The 15,821-nt window shown below is 48.6% G+C and overlaps 1 protein-coding gene across 1 annotated transcript in view; it reads left to right on the top strand.

Moving 5' to 3' along the window:
• CCZ1 (CCZ1 homolog, vacuolar protein trafficking and biogenesis associated) overlaps positions 1–15,821 on the top strand; it is a 37,998-nt gene that overhangs the window by 18,399 nt on the left and 3,778 nt on the right. Inside the window, exons 6-12 of the mRNA XM_060260807.1 lie at positions 1,599–1,682; positions 2,357–2,532; positions 5,202–5,283; positions 5,432–5,493; positions 5,762–5,873; positions 6,165–6,198; positions 7,081–7,198. Coding sequence (XP_060116790.1) covers positions 1,599–1,682; positions 2,357–2,532; positions 5,202–5,283; positions 5,432–5,493; positions 5,762–5,873; positions 6,165–6,198; positions 7,081–7,198 — 668 coding nt within the window. The remainder of the gene's footprint in view (positions 1–1,598; positions 1,683–2,356; positions 2,533–5,201; positions 5,284–5,431; positions 5,494–5,761; positions 5,874–6,164; positions 6,199–7,080; positions 7,199–15,821) is intronic.

Below are 15,821 nucleotides of genomic sequence, written 5' to 3'. Positions count from 1 at the left end.
TGCATATGTTACTGGGCATAGCGAGAAAAGGTCAGGCAACTCTTCCCCTGTCAACCGTTCAGGGCAAATAGACAACATTTCTGCCAATTCTGGGACATTTTCTAATTTAGCCTGATCAAGTTCCTTCTCCAAATCTTCACAGACCATTCGTCCCGGGGCGTTAGATAGTGGGCCCACGGGTGGATCCGTTGGTGGAGAAGGAGGAAGAAGAGGAGGGGCAGGGGGCACAAGTTGAACACCAGTGCATTTTAGGGGATAATCTTTGGAGAGCTGGCTTGTGTTAAAAACGGGCATAAATGTCTCTACTGCATACCTGCATTTATGCCAGGCTTGAAGCAGTTCAACAGAAGCTCGGGGCTCTGTATGAAGGGTCTTCCCTATCTTCTCCCAGTCCCGAAGTTTAAGAGAACCTCCCTCCTCCGGGTACCAGGGGCATTGCTTACTGATCTCTTGTAAAAGAGTCCTAAGGTGCCCAGAAGTCACGGACCCGCCGTACTTCTGAATGAGGAATCGCAGCTCCTCCAAATGTTTCTGCTGGATTTGCGAGAACTGTCCTCCCATACTCACCAATGAAGGGGTCATTTAGAACGACGGAGTGCACTCAAGGGGCCTGTTCCAGGGGTTGTTGAAGGGGTCCCTGTTCGGGCGCCACTTGTAGGAATGTCACACAACTCAGGGTTGAGGTTCATCACACCAGTCTGTCTCTGCTGCTGCCCCCTTGACAGTGGTGGTGTTTTATTTTATACATTCTGCTCTACATAATCATTTACTAGAAGTATACAGATGTTTACCTTAGCTGTCTACCTCAAATGTGTATTCCAGGAAGGAGGTGAAAGGGCAGCACATTCCAAGAGCCTCAGCAGTATTCTTGCATAGGGCAAAGTACATGAAGGCTTAAGCCTGCCTTCTAGTCTATAGATGAATTCAGGACAAGGTTGGTTTTCCAGACCGTTGCCCTTTCCTTCAATTTTGACATATGTAATGGGCTTTTTGATTTTTCACTGGACTGCCAATTCCTCTCAAATATCACATACCACATTAGAAAGCATTTACAGTTTCTGTGGTTCTTGCCACATGGCAAGGAGGCTGCCACTCAAGAAATAAGTTCAAACCCTTCCTGGGCATGCAGAAATAGTATTACTTGCAGTCTCTCCCATTGTATGTGTACTGTTAAACCCATAAATTATTAGAGCGATTGGTTAGAGTTGCAAACAGGGGTATTCGTAATGTTATTAATGATGTACCCTACAAGTTGGTCTTGTCAGCCACCAGCGAGCCTGCAGCAAACGTGGACTATTGCACCCTTCTTAAATCTTCGTTCGCGAAGCCAAGCCGAGAGAGAGATATTAATGATGTACCCTACAAGTACCATATACAGATTGGTGTCCAGTCTTTCAGAATAAGAATTTGGGGCAACTTGCCAGTGAGAGATTTGTAATTTTGTATTTTCTTTAATCATTTGTATGGCCCTAGTATCACTTATTTAACAAGTAAGCTATAACAGAGCGGAACTGAAATTTGTAAACGAAACAGCAGCCTGTAACTCTGAAGTTGGTGAACAAGTTGACCTAAGCTCACTTTTTCGTCTTTATTTTTAGCTTTTTAATGGCACATTCCGAAAAGCCATGGAAGATGGAGGTGTTAAAACTCTAAAAGAGAGACTAGAGAAATTCTTCCATCGGGTACGTTTTTACTGTCTAAGGAGCAACAGCAATGAAGACCATGTTTACTAGGATTGACAGGTCTGGGTTGGGAAGTACTTGGAGATTTGGATGTAGAGTCAGGGGAGGGGAGAGACCTCAGTCAGATTATAAACCCCTAGAAGTCCACCCTCCAAAGCTGTCATTTTCTCCAGATCTCTGTAGTCTGGAGATCAGTTGTAATACCAGGAGATCTCCAGGCCCCACCTGAAGGTTGGCAAACCTTACCGTGTTCCTGAGCAGTGGTTTTTAAACTCTAGCATTCCTCAGGAGAGTAGGCACAACTTCTGCTTTTAATAATTTAATGGATAGTGTTCAGAAGTGGCTCCTGAATCTGAGTTATGTGGCAGGCTTTTGTTTCCCTGCTCTTGGTTTAGTTTTTAAAATGTAACTTTAATGAACCTTATCAGTCAGAATACTTTTCCCACCACAGAAGAAATTAACTTCTAACCTTTGCGTCAGGAACATAGCTGCCTCTAGAGCAGAACATAGTGGAATGCCAAAAAAAAAAATTCATAGTGTAGACTGAGGCACTGTCATGCCGGGAAACACTGCAGCTAGGAGATCTAGGATTGGCCTGTGCTGAGAGAGAGAGAGAGAGAGGCAATCGTGTCCCATTAAAACATTCAACTCTTTTCCCTGTGCTAATCCTTCAGTACTTGCAGACGCTTCATCTACAGTCGTGCGACTTGCTGGATGTTTTCTGTGGAATCAGCTTCTTCCCATTGGATAAAATGACTTACTTGAGAATTCAGTCGTTCATCAATAAGATGGAAGAAAGCCTGTGCATTGTCAAATATACAGCTTTTCTCTACAACGATCAGCTCATCTGGTAGGTCCTGGGAGCAAATGCAATGGGCGGTTTTAAATGCATGACTGCTGGCGGGGAGTAGGTGGGTTCGCTCACGTGGTGAAATGCCAGAGTGACTTGGGAATTCACAGCCCAACCGCAATACAAGACTGGACACTTGCAGGCATCTATCCATTGCAAGCATCGGCACCACCTACATAATCAAGCTGCCTTAAAATGTCCCATCAGGGTGCTCTGTTGCCATCGTCTTTAGATCGTTAGTCGTCATTGTAAAAATCAGTTTATTTTAAGGGCTACCCATAACAACAACTGCCTTGTTCCAATAAATCCAAGGGGTGAATGCTTTTTTGGGTCCATGTAATTCTGTAGACTTCGTAGGATTAAATCTATAACCAACTGACCATGGAAAAAATAACAAACACACTCTTAAAGGACTATAAGTCTCTGTTTTCCAGTGTTTTCCAAACCAACCAATCTCAATGTCTTACAGCCCAATCCTTACTTCTGTGGTGCCTGGCTGTGGTGTAAGTAGGCACTGCATGTCCACTTCTTAAGGGCTTAGCTCCGCTCAGGCGGGGGGAGACCATCACCATGGCAACTCCGCTGGAGTGTGGACTCCCGGCGGGCAAGGCGGACGTAGCAGGAGGAGAGGGCCAACCCAGGCCCCCCGGATTGGCCAGTCCTAGCACAGACACTGTGGCAAATGACAGTAGGGGGTGGAAAGCGGCAGCCCCGGAGAGGCTGATTGCCTTTCCCGTCCCGCCCCCTGACAGAGAACTGAGCCAATCATGGGCAGATGGTCAAAGTCATGTGCTTTCCCTGCATGCCAGCACAGGACATGGGCAATCTCCCAGTGACAAATACAAGTCCACCCTTTGCCAGGGCTACCCCACATGGCCACAGAGACCCTCCGTGTCGCCCTGATGCCCCCTCCTGTGTGCATGGAACTCCTCCCCTGGGGGCTGCAGAACTCAGAGTGTGAGGCACCAGCCAGGTATCCACTCCATTAGCGCCCCCACCCCACTCGCTGTAGGTTGTGCCATGAGCACAACAACCCCTGTGGGGTTCCAGACCAACATCAGTAAATCTGGGATGTGAAAGAATCTGCCCTGCTCATGCTGGCTGATTGGTGCACAAATCTGTAGAGGGCCCCATAGTTCTGAAACTTGTAAAAGCGCTCTCTTTTTGGTCCGCGTTGCTGTTAAGATCGAAGGCCGTAGGAGACTTCTACTGCCAAATTAGTTTGCTTTGTGTAGTGCACAAAAGAATGGTTTGAAAAATATTCAACTCCTTGTTAAAGATCTCCTGAAAGTTTCTGTGACAAGGTGAATCCCCAAAGCCAGGCAAATTTCTGGCAGATGCAGTCAGTTGTTGCTGCTGGTTATGAAGCTGGAGGGTAACAGCAGGAGATACTGAGACTTCTGTTGGAATTAGGTGTGTTGCATGTTAACCCCTGACCACCTAACTAACACCCATGATCTTTCTTCAACATAAGTACAAGACAGATGAAGGGAGGTATGTTTTTCGGGTAATCATGACTTCATTGAGAGAAAACATTGCATTTTAAAAACTGAAACAAAGAATCTTGCACTCTGCAGCATCGCTGTAATTTTAGACCCAAGAGCTCGCCTTCAGCTGTGTTTGATTTCAGGGTGTTTACTGACATGGCACAGCTGCAGCCGGGCATCCAGTTTCATTGGCGAGAAGCAGCTTCAAGAGATTCCTATTCAAAAAAAGTGATTGAGAAGTTAAGCGAGCAAGAAGTAATCTATAGCTGGCTGCATAAAATGTTTTTTTAAAAAATCAGGGAAGTATTAAAATAGATCCGAAAAGCTTCAAAGAAGGGTTTGTTTTTCAAGATGCTAGAACTTGTACATACCTGTGGTCAGCTTACAATGTTAAATGTTATCCTCATTTGATTTGGGGGTTTTGACTCATGAAAAACTTTGTTTGTGAAAACTGGTACAAAGCGTTGGGTTTATTCGTATTTTGTATCTAATGTTTTCATCCGCTGGGCTCAGACTGTACGGAAGTAAATCATTTCTTTCTGTCCAGCACTATTTATTTGAGATATTTTGACCTGACAATTGCGCAAGAGAGATTTATAGATCCACCAGCCCTCAGGGTGAAGAGAACAGCCGTCCTGATCAGTGGTCCTTCAGATAGTTGGCCAATAGAAAGAAATCTGTATTAAGGATGAGAAGAAGCTGTTGGGGTATCAGATGCTTAGAGGACAGGTCTGCCTTTTGTGCCTATGATCAGTTTTCTCCACTACCGTTTACAGGACGATATCTGTGGCTGTCAATAAGTTTAAATGCACTATATGAATGAAAAGCCACATAATTAAGTCTCAGACATGAGACTTGTGGCTAGCAGGAGGCTCGCAGTGTCTCATCATAAACATTTACATGTCATTGATTCAGCTAATGATGCTTTAGTGAAGATGAATGGGACCTTGCACTCAGGATTGCATGCAGAAGGATCCCCTGTTCAGTTCCTCCTAAAAGGGTTTCTTTTAGCAAGGCTAGGAAAGACCCTCGCTCAAGGGCCACTGCCAGTTCAAAAGAACCAGCTTGCACAAGGTGGGCCAGTAGACTGGATTGTACTCACCTCATTCCCTCTGTAATCAGCCACCATCCCTCTGAACGTTATTTTCTGTGTGTGCTTTATTTATTCCTTTGGAATTCCAGGAGTGGATTGGAGCAAGACGACATGAGGATTTTATACAAGTATCTCACCACATCTCTGTTTCCAAGGCACATAGAACCAGAGGTAAGTCACATGACTTGTCCTTGGAGGGGGAAATCCTGTAGAGCAGAGGGGGTGAATTCATTTGTCACATAACTAAGAGCTCTGTTTTTCTTCTCTGCTGTTTTCTCTAGGAAGAAAACATTTCCATAATCTTCCTCTTTTGTTTCAGTTGGCAGGAAGAGATTCACCAACACATGCAGAAATGCCTGGAAATCTTCAGCATTATGGAAGGTAAGCTCTTTTCATTCCCTGTATAGTTTCTAAGCTTTGCTTACAGGAATTGTTATCCAAAGGTAAATTGATTTTGCTCCCTTTAGCTGGCTGAGACAAACTGGGGCTCTTTACCAAAAGCTAGAGTGAAAAGCAAGGCAAAAGAAATCCCAGTGGATAACCTGAGGGCATTGATGGTGGTGGTTTCTGCCAGCATGATAATGTTCTGAGACAGATACGAAGTCCGATCTCTTGCTATGGATAAAAAGCCTTCTCTTTTTCCTTTTAGGTTTCTCACTGGACCTCTTAATATTAATGACCCAGAAGCAAAATGCAGGTTTCCTAGAATATTTGTAAACACAGAGGATACTTATGAAGAGCTTCATTTGATTGTTTATAAGGTAGCTGCTGAATTTGCTGTTTGCTTTCCAGATACTAAATGGCATTTCTAATGTATAAATCTGTCTGGAGTAGAGGAGTTCAGCTTGCCGAGAGTGGAATAACTCTACCTAGGATTGCTGTTAGTCCTTTAAAGAGCCACACGATTTCTTGTGTTACTGCAACAATCTAAGCTGTTTACTAACTGCGCAGCTTTATGTAAGGCATAGAGTAGAACATAATTTCCAACAGGCAAAAGTGTCACTGACAAAAAGAGAGAGGGTTTTTAATGGTAAATGTTTCATCTCTTGCAGGCTATGAGTGCAGCTGTCTGTTTCATGATTGATGGTGAGTATCAAATTATTCTGCAGAACCTCCAAGGGGATTTAACTTTTGTTCTTGGCAAATCACGTCATTTGAGCATTAATCACCTCTGTCTTCCACTGAAGTTAATTTCAATATGGGCCCTTGGACACACTTGGGCATTTTAAATGCAAGTTTGGTTTGAACGGTTTTCAGTATTAGCGACACAGAAAAGAATAACATTTTGGCCCTCAGCTGTATCAGGAGTCTACCTATTGAATCTGCATTTGGAAGCGGGATACTTGTGCAATTGGCAAGAATATGCAACTCCCGAGCAAGTGGGGGGTGGGGAGAGGAGTTTTGACCCAGGACCCTTCTCTGATTTCTGGCAGTTTCCTACATGCTAGAAGCATTAGAATAAAACCAGGGAAGAGCTAGAATAAAATGTTCTTTCCCCCACCTGCAGTATAAAGTGGTAACTATATACTTACTATACCTCTCATGCCACATGTCCAGACAGGGCCTAGTAGGATCATTTGGGAAGGCGAGACTTATCAGATGGAAATTTTCGACAACTAGATTCAAGTCTAGTAGCACCTCAGAGACCAATAAGATTTTTGGGGTAGAAGTTTTCGAGAGGGAGCTTTGACTCTGGACAGCTTATACCTCAGAAATCTCATTGGTCTCAAAGGCGCTGCTGGACTCACATTTAGTTGTTCTACTGCAAACCACCGTGGCTACCCTCTAAAACAAGGGGTTTTTTAACAGAAGTTCTGCAAAAGTTGCTTTGGCAAAATATAAAGGACAGGAGAACTTACTCCATTAATGTAAATACTTTGCGGTTTAAAAAAAAAAAGTCTTCAAGTAGGATGTTGTGATCTTGGGAAGGAAAAAAATCTCATTGCCCCTTTTCAAACTTCTCCACAGCCTCCATACAGCCTACGTTGGAGTTCTGCCGTAAACTGGACAGCATCGTTGGGCCCCAGCTGACAGTATTAGCGTCAGATATATGTGAACAATATAACATCAACAAAAGACTGGCAGGGTTTGTATTGTCTTTCATTTCTGTTGATGATGGTGATGATGATAATGATGATGATATTGGATTTATATCCCGCCCTCCACTCTGAAGAGTCTCAGAGTGGCTCACAGTCTCCTACCTTCCTCCTCCACAACAAACACCCTGTGAGGTGGATGGGGCTGAGAGGGCTCTCACAGCAGCTGCCCTTTCAAGGACAGAGTCTCAGAGCGGCTCACAATCTCCTTTCCCTTCCTCCCCCACAACAGTCACCCTGTGAGGTGGATGGGGCTGGAGAGGGCTCTCACAGCAGCTGCCCTTTCAAGGACAGAGTCTCAGAGAGGCCTACAATCTCCTTTCCCTTCCTCCCCCACAACAGACACTCTGTGAAGTGGGTGGGGCTGAGATGACTCTCACAGCACTGCGCTTTCAAGGACAGAGTCTCAAAACGGCTCACAATCTCCTTTACCTTCCTCCTCCACAACAAACACCCTGTGAGGTGGATGGGGCTGGAGAGGGCTCTCACAGCAGCTGCCCTTTCAAGGACAGAGTCTCAGAGCGGCCTACAATCTCCTTTACCATCCTCCCCCACAACAGACACCCTGTGAGGTGGATGGGACTGGAGAGGGCTCTCACAGCAGCTGCCCTTTCAAGGACAGAGTCTCAGAGCAGCCTACAATCTCCTTTCTCTTCCTCCCCCACAACAGACACTCTGTGAGGTGGGTGGGGCTGAGATGACTCTCACAGCACTGCGCTTTCAAGGACAGAGTCTCAAAACGGCTCACAATCTCCTTTACCTTCCTCCTCCACAACAAACACCCTGTGAGGTGGATGGGGCTGGAGAGGGCTCTCACAGCAGCTGCCCTTTCAAGGACAGAGTCTCAGAGCGGCCCACAATCTCCTTTCCCTTCCTCCCCCACAACAGACACTCTGTGAAGTGGGTGGGGCTGAGATGACTCTCACAGCACTGCGCTTTCAAGGACAACCTCTGCTAGAGCTCTGGCTGACCCAAGGCCATTCCAGCAGGTGCAAGTGGAGGAGTGGGGAATCAAACCCGGTTCTCCCAGATAAGAGTCTGCACACTTAACCACTACACCAAACTGGCTCTCCATTGCTAACCAGCCACTCATTGATACAATATGGGGGCATAAGAACTTCTTTAAATAGTGTGAATCTGAACTTTTAAAAGAGTGTTGTCTTTGTCAGCGAACGAGTTGATGTGAGAGCTGCTTTGCGGGCTGCTTCTCCTGATCCTTCTGCTGGTCCATGGGGAAAAGGGCTATTAAATCACAGCTGACTTTTGGAGCTCCTGTAGAGCAGAGGGGTTGAATTCATTTGTTGAGCCGGTCCATCGGGTGGCTCCTGTAGTCCATGCCACTGCAGGCCTCTGCGACTGTCCCGCCCTCTGGGAGGGCCATGCGATGAGCTGTGGGGATGACTGCTGCCACCCCAGTTCCCCTGGTGAATGTGGGGGCCAGGGGTTCTTGGTCGTCGGGGCTGGCAGGCCCAGGGGGGCCACCTGCTGAGCGGTGGTACGGCGACGGTTCGGGGGGGGTGCAACTGGGACTGGCAGCAGTCCCGGTGAGCCACAGCTGGGACACCCCCCCCCCCCTTGACTTGCTGCTTGGGGTCTCTTCCTCAAATAGTCGGGGCAGGTAGTCAGCCATGGCGTGATCCACTCCTGCTTGGTGGCATAGTGTAAAGCAAAAAGAGGGCAGGGATAAGTACCAATGCAGCACACGGGTGTTATGGTCTTTCATGTGCACCATCTGACAGCGCAGGGTTCATCGAGGCTTCAACAATGATAGGACTCTTCTCTTTTGAAAATAAGTTTCATTTATTGAATACAACAATGTTACTCTTGCAGAAGGTCTTTGAGAGTGATAACACATAAGGAACAAGCACTAGCATTTATGGGGATACATCAAAGCCTAGGGGGTTTAAATCATTCTCATAATAAGGTTGCATTCTGCCTTTCAGAGGTGTTTGATTCACACGCCTTTTATCTCTCTAGTTGAGCCATCTCCACTCCCCCTTCTCGCCGATGTCCTTGCTGGCGCCTGGGAAGTGGCCGTGTATTCCTGCACTTCAAACACCCTTTATGGCTCTTGGTGCCCAACTCCCTCCTCCCTCTCTTTTCCCCCTCAGGCATGCCTAGAATCCTACTGGGGTTCAGTGGGGTTAGTTACATGTAAATAAACATTGCAAGTAATGTGGTTAGTATCAATAGAACACAAGCTGACACCATCCACAACAAGGGTTTGTGGTTGACTACGAGTTGGATTGGGTTATTGGTGAGATAATACTGGAGAGCCCCGACCGCCCATTTTACTGCCAGGGCCTCCTTCTCGATGGTAGAGTATCTCTGTTCTGCAGGCTGGAGTTTGCAGCTGATAAAGAGCACTGGCTGTTCCTGTCCATCCCACTCCTGTGCCAGGGCCGCCCCGATGCCTGTTCCAGAGGCGTTAGTAGATAGGATGAAGGGTCCTGGCCACTGTGGGCCAGAAGAAGTGCTCTAGGATGCAAGTTAAGGTACTCTTAACCCACTGACGGTCACGGGCTGCTGGTAAGCATGGGGCACTAACAGTTGCCAGATTGGCCTGCCCCGCCCCTTTGCCTCCCATCTCCTTGACCACTCCCACCTCCTGGACCCTGCCTCCTGGACCACTTGTGACAGTCAACGTGCCCAGTGGGCATCCATCTCCTGACCGTCACTTACTGGCAAGCGTCAGCAAATCGGGACTAGGCTTTCGTCTTGCTCTTGGCTGGCCACGAACTGCGGGTCGGTACGCCACTGAGGCCGGGGGTCCACTGGGGGTTGGTGGTCCTCCGAGCTGTGTCCTTCTCCTCAGCAAGGTCCTCAGTCAGTGCTGCCAACTCGAATTCAGGCCCCTCGGTGTCGGCTCTCAAGTGGGGATTTGGGCTGTGCAGCATCCATGATAGCCATGAAGTCCAGGGCGTCCCGCCCAAGGAGGACGGGGTACGGCAGTTGGGGTACCTTTGCCACAGCGACCCCATGGATGGCTCCCAAATAGCATATGGACATGCGGACAACTGGGTAACATGGAAGCAAGCAACCGAGGCCGTTCTAATCACGGGCAGGAGGTGAGAATGCACCATGGATATTGAGCTGCCGTTGTCCACCATGGCTGTGTGTTACTCCCAGCCTGGCTCGACGGGCAGGGTCCAGGCAGGGGACTGGGCACCCACTTCAGATGTCTGCATGGTTACCTCCAATCGGACTCCATAAGGGGACAGTCCCTCTTCAGATGCCCCCACTGTCCACAGGTGAAACAGGGGCCTATGTTGCCAGGGCCCAGCCCAAGGGTCCAGGTGTTGTGGCCTTCCCACGCCCCAGCATCCATGGTGTCTGGACTTGGGGACTGGCTGGGCCATCGGGCGTGCCACCCTGGGGGTGTCGGCAGGTGAGGGCGGGGCACGCTAGCAGGACCCCAGTGCCCACCTTCACCACCTTGTGACACCCCGCCTGGTCTGGGTACCCTGCCCCTCGCGCCGCCGTCGCCTGGCGAAGCCATGGCGGCCCCTCCTGGGACGGCCGGGAGGTCTCAGAGTGGAGCGGTGGCCAGGTTACCTCACCCCATCGCCCCCTGGCTGGTTTCCACCTTGGAGCGCTCTCTCTCTCTCTGTTACTGCACGGCTCACTAGCTCTGGCTCCAGCTCCAGTCCCAGGCCATCATCGACCTCCCTCTGGCTGCCCTGCCCTCCTTATTCCCCCTCCTCCCTCTTGCCCCTGTTCTGAGTGGTTGCCACCCCAGGCCCCGCCTCCTCTTAAGGGCAGACACCCAGCCCTTCCCTGTTGGAATGAATCACACAACACGCATGTTGAGGAGAAAATGCTTAGCTTGCAGGGCATTATTTATACATGCTGCAATTACACTGAAGTCACCCAAACAGGAAGCATCTTGCCCATTTAGCAGGAGGTCATGTCTACAAGGTTTAATGCAAACTTAGCAGTTTACCAAGGATAGATGCAGTTAAACCACGAGTGTAAGAAGCCTGTGTTCTATGTGTCATCAGACTTTCTGAGGTAGAGGTGATCAGGTGGCATGCTGAACGCATGATCCTCCCACATCTCTTTTGGGATACAGGCAAGCAGACATCATTCCAACTGCATAATCCTACAGTTCTCGCCCCTCCCAGGGGCTTGCTGGGCCTGTGTTGACTGTCCGTTGCTCGAGTGGGACATGGCAGACCCACAGGGCCTGCCACGGCTCTGGCTGCCTCCCCCCTCCTGAGGGTCTCCCTGGTTGGCGGCGCCTTGGGAGAGGCTGTTCGCCGCAGCACCTTGAGCCAGGGCTGGGCTCGCCGGTCCATCGGGTGGCTCCTGTCGCCCATGCCGCTGCGGGCCTCCGCAACTGTCCCGCCCTCTGGGAGGGCCGTGCAATGGGCTGTGGGATGACTGCTACCACCCCCGTTCCCCTGGTGAGTGTGGGGGCCGGGGGTTATTGGTCATCAGGGCCGGTGGGCACCGCCTGCGGTGGTATGGCGACAGTTCAGAGCGGTGCAGCTGGGACCAGCAGCAGTCCCGGCGGGCCACAACCAGGACACACTCAAAAGCTTATACCTTGAATAAAACATTGTTGGTCTTATAGCTACCATAATGGACTCCAACTTTGTTCTTTCTCTGTCTCTTTCCTCCGCCTCCCTCCCTCCCACCCCAAAAGAGGAGGAACAGCTCTGGAGAAAGCAGCAGAAGCTCTGTGGGTTTGCATGTGTGGAAGGAGAGAGGGAGGCTTGTCTTGATATCTCTCCCACACAAAGCAGCCATGTAGATCTCTATGTGCCTGTGTGAGGGAGAGGGAGAGGGGAAGGAGGCAAGAGGCAGGAAGCAGGAAGCAAAGAGACAGGGAGAGAGCTGGGGGAAAAACAAGATATCACACAGCTACAGCAGCAGCCCTATATAAGAAAGCAGGAGAAGGAAGTTGCTAGGGGGTTGGATTTGAACCCTGGGTGTACCGGATGTGGACACCCCTGCAGCCTTTTCAAGGTAAGAGCCACACAGAAGTGGCTTGCCTGCCCTTGCAGACCAACCCTGGGCTTCCTTGATGGTCTCCCATCCAAGTACAAACCTGCTTAGCTTCCAAGATCTGACAAGATTGGGCTAGCTTGAGCCATCTAAGTCAGGGCATTCTGATTATCACCTTCTAAACCTTTTATTTGGGAAAGATAAAAAGGCAGGAAAGCAGTCATTTATAGCAACGGCACTAAAACTTCATGTAACGCCCTGGAGCCAACCCAATAGATTGAATTATATGGAGTTTGATTTTTATTTGAGATTTTAAAACAACTGTATTACCTTTTTTTGACGTTAGGGCTTTTTTTCTCCCCCTCCTGGATTTCCTGATTTGTATTTGTAACATGATTTACTTGTTCTTTTATACTGGGCAGCAAACCAGTCAGAAAAGTCTTAATAAACCACTGTGCTTTATGGACTATTTTAGTAAAGGAGAGCCAGTTTGGAGTAGTGGTTAAGTGTGCGGACTCTTATCTGGGAGAATTGGGTTTGATTCCCCACTCCTGCACTTGCAGCTGCTGGAATGGCCTTGGGTCAGCCATAGCTCTGGCAGAGATTGTCCTTGAAAGGGGAGCTGCTGTGAAAGCCCTCTCAGCCCCACCCACCTCACAGGGTGTCTGTTGTGGGGGAGGAAGGGAAAGGAGATTGTAGGCCGTTCTGAGACTCTGTCCTTGAAAGGGCAGCTGCTGTGAGAGCCCTCTCCAGCCCCACCCACCTCACAGGGTGTGTGTTGTGGGGGAGGAAGGTAAAGGAGATTGTAGGCCATTCTTAGACTCTGTCCTTGAAAGGGCAGCTGCTGTGAGAGCCCTCTCCAGCCCCACCCACCTCACAGGGTGTCTGTTGTGGGGGAGGAAGGTAAAGGAGATTGTAGGCCATTTTGAGACTCTGTCCTTGAAAGGGCAGCTGCTGTGAGAGCCCTCTCAGCCCCACCCACCTCACAGGGTGTCTGTTGTGGGGGAGGAAGGTAAAGGAGATTGTAGGTCATTTTGAGACTCTGTCCTTGAAAGGGCAGCTGCTGTGAGAGCCCTCTCCAGCCCCACCCACCTCACAGGGTGTCTGTTGTGGGGGAAGAAGGTAAAGGAGATTGTGAGCCATTATGAGACTCTGTCCTTGAAAAGGGCAGCTTCTGTGAGAGCCCTCTCCAGCCCCACCCACCTCACAGGGTGCCTGTTGTGGGGGAGGAAGGGAAAGGAGATTGTGAGCTGCTCTGAGTCTCTTCGGAGTGGAGGGCGAGATATAAATCCAATATCTTCTTCTTCTTTAGCAGCAGCACCTTCCCCAGTTTCTTCAAAGTTCCTGCTTTGTTTTTGCTAGTGGCATGCCCCTTCGAGCAAGTCTTGCTTTTACTGAGCACGGAATGAAGATGCACAAAAGGAGGGAAGGGCTGCCAGTGAATAATTTAGTGCCTTCACAACCTCTTCGGTGTGATATAAATATTGTTTCAGCAGGAAGTGGTCGCCCTGACCTGGATAGCCCAGGCTAGCCTGATCTCAGCAGATCATGGAAGCCAACAGGGTCGGCTCAGGTTGGTATTTGGATGGGAGACCACCCAAGGAAGTCCAGGATCACTGAGCAGAGACAGGCAAACCACCTCTGAATGTTTCTTGCCGTGAAAATCCTATTGGGTTTCTAAAAGTCTGCTACAACTTGACAGCGCTTTTCACCATCACCAGGAGGTGGCCTGGGTGGGGACTGAGACTCCATGTTGCACAGCAGTACCCTGATCCCTGAGGTCCTTCTCTGCATATAAGCCATTTAATTACATATGGTGCTGGGCATCTGTAAGATTTATCACAGCATCAAGGCTGAACCTTCCCCCTCTCCCCCAAGGATGGCTCAAATGGTTAGATTGCTTGGTTGGTTTCATTCTGCTCTCAGGCTTGAAGGCAGACAGATCAAAGTCCCTGGGAGAAAGCCCGGCCTCAGAGGTCTGCATTGTCCTATCAGGTCTCCAAGGTATGTCCCCCCCTCCCCCCAAACACAGGGTGCAAAAATTAAAAGAATGTATGGCCGCACACCCTCTGCATGAGCAAGAAGTACCACTGGGTGAGGGGGCATGCAGTTGTCACTGATGTTGTGCAGCATGGAAGTTAAGGAGAGGCGTTAGGGCAGAAGAGAAGGTAAGGAGAGGCGTTAGGGCAGAAGAGGAGAAGGTAAGGAGAGGCGTTAGGGCAGAAGAGGAGAAGGTAAGGAGAGGTGCTAGGGCAGAAGAGGAGAAGGTAAGGAGAGGCGTTAGGGCAGAAGAGGAGAAGGTAAGGAGAGGCGTTAGGGCAGAAGTTGGTGCACTGACTGCTGGTCTGTCTAGGAGGAATTAGGATGAGAGAGGTGCTGGGCCTTCCCTTAGAGAGACCCACTTCCCACTGGGATTAGTCAGATACAACCTGTGGCAATACAGCAGCTGTGTTTACCCCAAGAGAATTCTAGAACACTGAAACCTCTCAGCCCAGAACACTCTATCCTACCACTTTATTAGTACAGAAAATGTTTCATTGTTTAGAATAAGGATTAATTGGGGGTGTGGCATTGATCACAGATATGGTGGATGCCTAAGTGCTGAGCTCCCCTCCCCCTCTCAAATCAACCAACTGAATAAAGAGGCATCGCAAAACGAGCTTGAGACATGGGGAAATCTGGAGGTTCCAAAAGCAAAGACTGTGAACCTAATTCCCAATATTGAGGATACTTACAGATTCAACCAGAATTGGAGGTGGGGGGGTTACTTTTTAAAAAGTAAGCTTTATGAATTTTTAGGGCTATCTTTTGATCATAAACTAAAACAGGGGTGTCAAACATGCAGCTTGAGGGCCGGATCAGGCCTCCAAAGGGCTTCTATCAGGCCCTTGACATCTCACTGTCATTTGCTTCCTTCTCTCTCTCCTTTCTGCATCACAGCTTGCTTTGCCAAGCTTGCTTAACTGTTCAGGAGCTACAAAGCAAAGTCTGTATTTTCTCCATTGGCTAACCATCACATGAAGCAACTTATGTACAAAAGCTCACAATGCCCAGCACTTTCATGTTTTTCACTGGGTCTTAGGCTCGAAGAATTGACCATGAGATTTCTGTAATGAATGTCAATAAATCAAAAGTAGGTTTGCAACTTACAGAGACAAACCTAAACAACACCTGAACAGCACACTCAAGATTGCTACAACACAGATTTTTATGCAATGATTCAAAGCAAGAGTTGTCCGTTATCAGGAACTCTCAAATAAAATATTGCAAGAGTGCTAATCTTTTAAGCATATTTTATTTAATTTTTCTCAAATGTTAAATGTGTTTGTGTCCTTTTTAAAGTTTATATCTCTGCTACCTGGCATTACGTTTTATGACACACGTAACCTGGCAAGGTCTCATTTATGTCAGATCCGGCCCTCATAATGAATGCATATGACACCCCGGATCTAAAAGATACAAACAGTTGGCCCCATCAAGGGCATCATTTTGTATGCCCTGCTTCAAGCTGGCTTGCTGAAGCTCAACCCTTGTGCCCATCGTGGGGATGGAGCTCTTAGCTTGTTTTCCACGGTGCCCGCAGCATAAGGTGATGAAGCTTTTCTGATTAAGGCTACCTTAAACTTTAATGTGGTGGTATCTGGAGAACATGATATAGCTTCT

Source organism: Heteronotia binoei, chromosome 20 (assembly GCF_032191835.1).
Source record: "Heteronotia binoei isolate CCM8104 ecotype False Entrance Well chromosome 20, APGP_CSIRO_Hbin_v1, whole genome shotgun sequence".
Classification (NCBI taxonomy): Eukaryota; Metazoa; Chordata; class Lepidosauria; order Squamata; family Gekkonidae; genus Heteronotia; species Heteronotia binoei.
Note: the sequence above shows the minus strand (reverse complement) of the source record. Positions and strands in the feature narration are given on the sequence as shown.